Source organism: Eucalyptus grandis, chromosome 6 (genome assembly GCF_016545825.1).
Source record: "Eucalyptus grandis isolate ANBG69807.140 chromosome 6, ASM1654582v1, whole genome shotgun sequence".
NCBI classification, from domain to species: Eukaryota; Viridiplantae; Streptophyta; class Magnoliopsida; order Myrtales; family Myrtaceae; genus Eucalyptus; species Eucalyptus grandis.
This window is the reverse complement of record NC_052617.1, coordinates 34,125,130-34,133,721: the sequence shown is the minus strand read 5'-3', so window position 1 is coordinate 34,133,721 and position 8,592 is coordinate 34,125,130. Positions and strand designations below refer to the sequence as shown.

General features: G+C 36.5%; 1 protein-coding gene across 3 annotated transcripts in view; it reads left to right on the top strand.

Moving 5' to 3' along the window:
- The first annotated feature begins 2,263 nt into the window (after positions 1 to 2,263).
- The window catches only part of LOC104449207, a 31,098-nt gene continuing 24,769 nt past the window's right edge, over positions 2,264 to 8,592 (top strand). For 2 of the 3 annotated variants that reach the window (XM_010063274.3, XM_010063272.3), the window contains exons 1-3: positions 2,264 to 2,779; positions 7,109 to 7,268; positions 7,820 to 7,912. In XM_010063274.3, the coding sequence (XP_010061576.2) occupies positions 2,580 to 2,779; positions 7,109 to 7,268; positions 7,820 to 7,912 (453 nt within the window). In that variant the 5' untranslated portion in view covers positions 2,264 to 2,579. Of the gene's footprint in view, positions 2,780 to 2,855; positions 6,308 to 7,108; positions 7,269 to 7,819; positions 7,913 to 8,592 lie in introns of those variants that run through there. The other variant, XM_010063273.3, reaches the window with a different exon arrangement.

Sequence of the window (8,592 nt, the reverse complement as noted above, 5' to 3'; positions counted from 1 at the left end):
TATATTTTTAAATTTTAAAATATTTTTATTTTTAAATGTTTTAAATAAATTTAATTTTAAATTTAATTTAATTAATTTTATATTAATTATTTACCACATCAGCATAAAAACGATGCTGTTTTTACACTTATTTCGCTGAAAATCGTCACGTCGTATTTTGGCCCGATTTTGATCGGATTAACACTTAAGTGATCTATTTTACTCCGATTTTAGCACCTAAGTGTTTTTTGTAACTTTTGGCACTTAACTATCATTTGTGCCAACTTTTGGCACTCAGGGGTTTGGATGTCCTTTTTCTTTTTGTGCTATCCGAGATGAATAACATATATTTTATTTTTTTGGCTAGAGAAGCATCAACATGCTCATTAAGATTTTTTTCGCAATATCATTTTGTGAATTTAATTTGTTCACATCGTACACCGAATCAATAACTCTAGTCCGTGCATGGCCGATGCATTATCCACAAGACCCTTTGCGGAAGATTTCAAACAAAAGGTGGAAATTGGAAAAAGGGTGTGAAAAGGTAAAGAATAAAAAAACTTTCTAGACATAGATAGTACACGAGAAAGTACAAAATTCAATTGAATCGCAAATCAAACGAATATGGCATGTTGGCTAGGGTGTATATTTGAATGCAAATTAGCTTACCACCCAAAAAAAAAAATCAATGATTGGAAGACGAGAGAGATTTAAAATTGAGTTGGGGAAGTCAAATATTTATGGTATTGATTAGCAATATCTTGAAGCGAACATTATGCAAGTATCCATCTTTGTAATGTCGGGTTGAAATCATACTGTCGTCATTGTTTTGTGCCCGCGTCATAAATTGCCTCTTACACGTACCTCACCAACTTCGCTTCAAATTCATAACAACATTCTTGTAGGAGAATAATAAAAAAAGTCCTAAATTAATTTTGTTTGCGTTAACTCAATTCTAAATTTTTTAATTTGATTAATTTAATAATAAACATTTTGATAATCCACTAATAGTCCATCCGGTCAATTTTTCCGGAAAGTAGATACTAGACATCCTAGAAAATTATCTCATATTTTGCTTAGTAATAAAGTTGGGATTATAGATTTTATATGTTAATTTTTCTTTGTTTTGTATCTTCTATTTATCAAAAAAAGAGAAAGAGAGAAGAGAAAAGACAATGGAATGAGGAAATGAAAAGTGTTTTATCAATCATATACTTGAACATGTAAAAATCAATATTATTTAACTAAAGCATTATTTTTTTTCAAGACTACTTGCACATTATCTATAGTAGGTGCAACTTTATTTTCGTTCTTCTTTTCATCTTTGGTGTATTTGATAATTTTATTATCTTCTATATTCTTTAATCTTTATCAAAGGCATTTCAATCTTCTTTTTTATTTTTATTTTTTTCGTTTACTTCATAAAATATATATCCCTTTTTCAATGTTGTCGTATTCAGCAAGGGGGGTTTGCCGTTTCGCCCCAAAACGGCGGCGTCGTGTATAAACCCCAACCCCATCGTGTCTGCTCTCTCTGCCGCTGGAGCAACGGAGCCAAGCCGAGTGATGGCGACCGCCTCGGAAAAAAGCGGTTCTATTTACATTATAAAATAGTACAAATTAAACAAGTTTTGTTGGTTTCATGGCAATATGATTTATTGAAACAACAGCATAACAAAAACATTTTTACGTAAACTTTTTATATAAGAAATGTTAGTATACTTCCGTTGATATGGAAAAAATGAAAAATTATATTTCAATAGTAAGAGAAGGAAATAACCAAATGCTTCACACGAGTAATTTCGCCTAGCATGATTTGAACATGACAATACTTGGTCAAATTAATAATCTCTGCAATCATTAGCATATATAAAAAATGGAGAAAAATCCGATCATTGAAAATTTGAAAGAAATCTAAGAGACTTTACAAAGAAAAAAAGGTTTTATTGTTTTGCATAAAATGAATAATTATAAATATATCTATCTAAAAATGTTCATTTGTATTACTTGAAATAATTAGTTAACGAAATACGTCCGATACCAACAACATTATATAACTAAATATTGTGAAAGATTCTTCGTTTGTCCATTTCAGTAATTAATGCAGGCAATCATTTTTTGAAAAGCGGGGCCTAAGCCCAAATGACAAATTGAAGCACATAATAATTAATATTTGGCGCCACCACCCGGCGAATTTATCTCTTAATCAGAGGGGAAAAAAATCGATCAAATGTTATTTATGGATATACAGAGTTAATAAAATCTTATAACAGCGCCATCTCTCTCTTCCTTTCTGCTCCCTTCTCTGTCGTTCCTGAGACGGTGCGTTCCCCCTTTCATCGTCTTCCCCTTCATAGCCCTTATTTTCTTGCTTCCAAGCTCCTCTCTTTTTTTTTTCTCTCTCGCTGCACTACTCTCTCTCTCTCTATCCATCCTCTTTCTCTCTCTTCCATGAGACTGCAGAGCCTCGCCGCCCCGAGCCGGAAACCTCCATTGCGGCCCGCCGAACCCTAAACCGATCACCCCCACTCCCCGACCTCCCCCACTTCGATTCCCCGTCGCCCGTCGCCCGCGCCGCGCGCATTTCGGGGGCTTCCGGCATGGCTTCGTCCCGGGACCAGGCGCTCTCCCTCCTCGCCGCCGCCAACAACCACGGCGACCTGGCCGTGAAGCTCTCCTCCCTCCGGCAGGCCAGGGACATCCTGCTCGCGATCGACCCCGCCCTCGCCTCCGAGCTCCTCCCTTACCTGGCCGAGCTGCAGTCGTCGCCCGAGGCCCTCGTCCGCAAATCCCTCGCCGAGTCAGTCCCCCCTCCCCGAGCCCTAACTCCCTCCTTTTCTTCTTTCCTTTTCTTTCTTTCTTTCTTTCTTTTTTTCCTTTTCCTGTCTTCTGGTTTTTGTGTGGACGAACTCGCTCCTGCACGCTTCGGAATCGGTGCGTCGCGGTGAAATGTCCGCTTACGAGGAGACTGTGTATCGCTCGTTGCGGGATTGACGCTCTGGGAATTGCTCGTCCTTTTTTCCAGTTAGGCTTTTTTTTTTTTATCTCTTATGCCTGATTAGCGATTGCCTGCGTCGTGCCTAGGTGGTATGGGTACCGAGTTGCCGAATTTGAAGAATAATTGGGCGGTGTAAAGGACTTACCTTGCTAGTGCTTCTTGTTGTTGAGGACGTTGTGGCGTACTTTCTGTTGTCGGAATTTACTCTGTTGTGATTAACTCAGTCGGGTGATACTTCTAATTGACTGTTGAAACCTCAGGAGTGATCGTCTGCCTGGTGGCTTTTTGTCGGTTACGGCAGAAAAAAAGAGTGGATAGAAATTTGGGTCTTCGTAACTGGCTATTTTCCTCATTGTCATGAACTCATTTGTCATTTGCAATTGGCGAAAGCTATCATTTGACATCACGCCCTTTTATCTCATCGGTGATCTTTATTTATGGGTTATCCCTAAACTTGTGGATGCTGTTGTTTACACTTGTGTTGGATGCGTTGGATTGGTTGTCCAACTTTTTGTCATATGTTACTATGAAATGTTTCTTTAAATAGAGAAGATGTAACTAGTGTATCTTTTTTACTTGCGAACTTATCAGAATAAAACCGTTGGATAATTTGATGAAGCTCTTGAGGTTTAAACAGAGCTAACTCTCTGGCAAGGAAAGCATTACCTCCCATGATGAGAACATTGTAACGCTACTCTTGGATAAGAAAGCCATGTTTATATGAGTAGAGAACGTATGCCTCGGCAAAGTCACTTTTGGTTAGAGAATATTTTTTTTCCCCTGCTCAGAGTACTTTTCTTCCGCTATTTGTGGGTTTTGCTACTTTCCTGATATTTAAATGCCTTATGGTTATCAATCTTTTAATTGTACTATTTTGAGATAAAAGAAGATTCTCTTGATCAAAGAGTAGTTACTTCATCTGAGTTGCTCTTTCTTGGACCAAGATTTTTTTTCTTTTAAAATTGCAGTTTTTGTGGACATAGCTTTTTTTACCAAGTAACAGAGCTAATTTGCTGGTTAATAATTCTATTTTCTTTCTTCCCTAAAAGGTTTCTTCATAACTTGCAAAGTCAGTTTATTGATAACAGAGATACATTTCCCCTAATAAAGCTGCTTTCGCTATCATTATTTACCTCCTTGAAAAAAACTAATTTTTATTAAGTGGAGCCTTTCATCCCAAGGTCCATAAAAGAATCACAGCAGGGGGGATTTGATCTGTTTTATGCTTCACGATGATTAATCTTATATTTTCCAAGTTGATGTGGATAAAGACTTGGTTCAGAATTGTATTCGAAATGAACATATGGCCATGTGTTTGTTCAATGTACACAATCATGGTCTTGTGATGATACAGATGGCAATTTGTTTCTAAAAAAAATTCATGATCACAAAACTAGGATGTAGAAATGATGGTGAAATAATCTTGAACTTCTATTTTCAAGCTCTTTAGTGTAGTAATTGGGTTGCATTAGGGGCCACGGAGAATTACTTAAATATAAGGGAAATTACAGAGAGATCAAACATACAGAAAACTTAATTTGAACATTGGTTGTAGCTGAGGGTTGCCACTGTTTTGGTTTCCCCTCTCTCTCTTTTGCTCTCAACACCTTTCCACTCGGGCTGACTTGTTGTCACCTTGAGTGCAAGTTTTGTGGGTGCCGAGATTTAGCTGTATAGTCCTTGCTGGTTAAAAGTCAATACTAATCTTACCTTACCCAAAAAAAAAAAAAAAAAAAAAAATTGGTTGTAGCTACAACTAAACAAAATTACTTGTGGTTTAAAAAATTCCCCCTGGGCACCTGATTTGTGCTGATCTTGCTGGTCTTTCAATCAAGGTTTAATTTGAGAACTTTTAGAAAATCCTAGTTTTTATATAGTCAGTAAGTGATGTGAAACAAATTTGCTTCATAGGTAAATAGCAAGGATGAAAACAACTAAAATTCAGAGGAGCATCTCTAAAAAGAAATTTGGCTAATTAAACCATATTTATTAGACCAGTAAATGATATTCTCAATGTAGTCAATATGTCTGTTGAAGGGTAAACAGTGTAGAGATTTCGAGATTTTATTTTGGTCATAAACTTCTCACTTCAACTCTTATCGATTTAAGGTAAAAAGGATCAGAGTAAAGACATGAATGAAATATGCGAAACTTGATGAGAAAAGGCTTGTCAATAGTGAAAGACTAGTCAAAATGTTGAAGCATGATGGGAAGAAAGATTACATATTTAGATCCAATAACCTTTGCCTACTCTGAACGATTGAATTAGCAAAAGGCATAACATCTTGTGGTAAAGAAGTGACATATTGAGAGGATGAATAGCATGAAAAATAGATAGTATTATGCTTTCCTATGTGAATGGTTTCTTTCAATTGCTTATGGATATGAATAACTTTTAAAACTTAGTCCATTTCTTAATCATGAAGAAGCCCACATTAGGTTAGTAAACGCCTGCCCAGGAAATAATTCATTTACTTGTGGACCCGTTGGTGGAGCCAAGCGGTGGCCCAACAATTTTTTGTAATTGGTAGTATGGGGAACGAAATCGGTGTTCATTCCTTAAATGCTTCTAATTTTCTCGCAAATGTCTCTTACTTGTAGGAATACATGTCATGTTAAAGACATAAAGTGGTGATTAGGGGGTGCACATGTCGAAAGTGGATATTAAAATCTCCTGTCATGATTTGTCTACATAATGAGGAAATGTGTACTTGCCTTCTTCAAACTCATTTGAGAATATTTGTTTAGGTAAAAAAGGAAGATGGCAATTATTAGTGTTCTTGTGGTTTGGATATGAGATGGGCAATCGATTTTTTGTGGCCTTTATGTGTTGATATTGAAGATTGACTTCAGATATTTAATGCATTTTAGGATTATCAAATACAAATGGTGTTAATTTTTACTTATACGATATGATATGATGAAATGAGTTTTATTTGCTCTATTTGGTTTAAAGGAATCTCTTGAGGGCATATTTCGTAAATTTTAAATTTTATCACGGCGCTTTTTTCTCCTCCCCTCTTTTTAATAGTTAATGCAGCATTCTTGTGCCCTTTTCCCCAACCAAATCTCTGCGGCTCCCTCAAAACCCTAGCGCTCGTTAGTCCTCTAACGTTGCTCATTCCCCATTCACATGGCATCGAGAGACCAAATTCTGTCCCTTATTGCTGCTGTGAACAATCGTGGCAATTTGACGGTGAAACTTGCTTATCTCAAGCGAGCTAAGCATGCTTTACTCTGTGTTGACCCTTCTTTGGCTTCCAATCTCTTCCGACATTTGGCCAAGCTCCGGTGTTCGCCGGACAGCCTTATCCGAAAATCTCTTATCGAGTTAGTTTCATGAATCCTAACTCGTGTTGCTTTTATCTGTGTTGTGGTTGAACTCTTTGTTGTGTATTTTGTTATGTGATTTGATCCTTGGTGTTGCATATTTGCTTGTGGAGCTATATCACCATTTATGGAATTGATTATGGAGATATATGTATTAGATTTGGTTGGTAAGAGTCTTCCTTTTTTATTGTCTATTGATGTCATGTCAAAACCGCCATCATTTCTACTGAGCTGCATCACACAGATTTGCTATTTGTCTGTTGATTTTTTTGTCTTTGATAAATGTCATCTGTGAGAAAATCTTTCATTGAGTTAGTTGTAATCTGGAGAAGAATTAATAACTTTGGAGGATTTACATTTAATACAATTTATGGAGCTTGTTATTCTGTCTAACTTCACTTTCTTCCAATTTTGATTGTTTCATGAGTAAGTAGAGAATATTTTAGTGGACTTTCTCAATCTGTCTAAGCCTCTATCCTACAACTTAGTAATGACCGGATATGTCTTGATCTACCGAGAGCTTAACAATGATACTCTTTTTTCTGGGTATTTGCTTGTCATACCCAGAGGGAGAAGTGGAAATAAGGCCTCAATTACACCTCTTAGTTTTGCTTGGAGATAGGAGTCATTCAGTATGTATTACTAGAAGCCATTGTTGGATATGCAATTGCCCTTATATCTCTTTGGCCACCACTAGTTATGGTTGATTACTTACATACATTTTCTGATGTTGCTGTGGTATAGTTCTTTTTTTGCGGCACTTATCTAGCAATTCTAACTCTATTCAATTATGGTTACTAGGACTATTGAAGAACTTGGACTGAAAATGTTGGAGCATTCTTGTGTGTTAATGCCGGTATTACTGGCATTTTTAAGAGATGTTGACTCCATGGTTGCTAAGCAATCTATAATCAGCGGTACCAAAATTTTTTGCAGAGTTCTGGAGGAGATGACAGTGCAGGTCTTCTCTTCCTCTCTCTCTCTCTCTCTCTCTCTCTCTCTCTCTCTCTCTCTCACTCACTCACACACACAAAAGCGCGCATGCACATTAAATTAGGAGTTCTGATGGCCATTTGTTTTGGATTGCCAATGAACTCTGAGATGTTTGAGTGATGCCACTCTGGCACAGTTTTGTCTTAGTGTTTTTCAGATTGTTGAATGTACTTTTAAGTTATATCCCTACATTAATTTCACATGTATGTAATTTACCATAGAAAGCTGTTGTACAAATAGGTTGCACATCTGGGAGTAATGAAATCTCAGTGACACTATGGTGCGTGTAATTTCCTTTGTGAATGGCAGAACGGCCGATCCTTCCGTTCTCTTATAACTTCGTAATTGAGTTCCTATTTCAAATTACTGTCTTAGTGGTAGTGTTCTTTGTGTCATGCATGTTTCCTAGTGCTTCTGTAGGATTCTTTAGATTGTTTAATGAGAGTTGTTGCTGTAAAGTAATGAAAAATAAGGTTTACAATTCAAAAAGCTGATTCATGGCCATTCTGTTGGAAACAGCTAAATATCCGTGGCAAAATTGAGAGATGGCTTGAAGATATGTGGCTGTCCATGCTCAAGTTCAGAGAGAACATTGTTACCACGGCAATGGAGGTGTGTTGATTTGCTTTTTCAAGGTTTTTTCATTATTTTATGATTTCACTACATAAACATTCATTTCTATGGCTGAATTCTAAGTTCTCATCAAGCAGTCCTGGTATGATGGAATACCATGATATGCTAGCATGCATATTTATCAAGACTACTGCTCTTTCTTGTGTTTTAATGAGTTAATAAAATTTGTACAATATTTTATCTTTGTCTTAGAACTGATAATTCACTATGCATTTCCCTTGAAATGCTCGAATAAGATTATACTGTCTGAGCTTCTAAGAGAGGAGTAGGTTAGATGATCCCTCTAGTAATTGACTGTATTTGCGCATCAGAACACGTGTTTATGATATTTTGACAGTTGGTTCAAGTGAGGACTTTATATAATCTCCAAATATAAAACAATACTTATTTAGATATTTATGTGTTTCTCTAGTTTACACCCAATTTTGTATATGCTCTGTGATTTTGTTACCATTGCCATTATAATCTTCACTTTTTATGTTCAATATCGAAGTGTTACTATAGGGAACAAAGGAGGTGCTGACACTTTTATATTATCATTTGGAAGAGAATCAGCTACATAGTCTGGCACGGTCAAACATTTATAGAAGGTTCTGACAAAAGTGTTCTGGCTGGAGCCATCTATGTATAAAGCATGACTAGTCTATTGAATGCTCTTG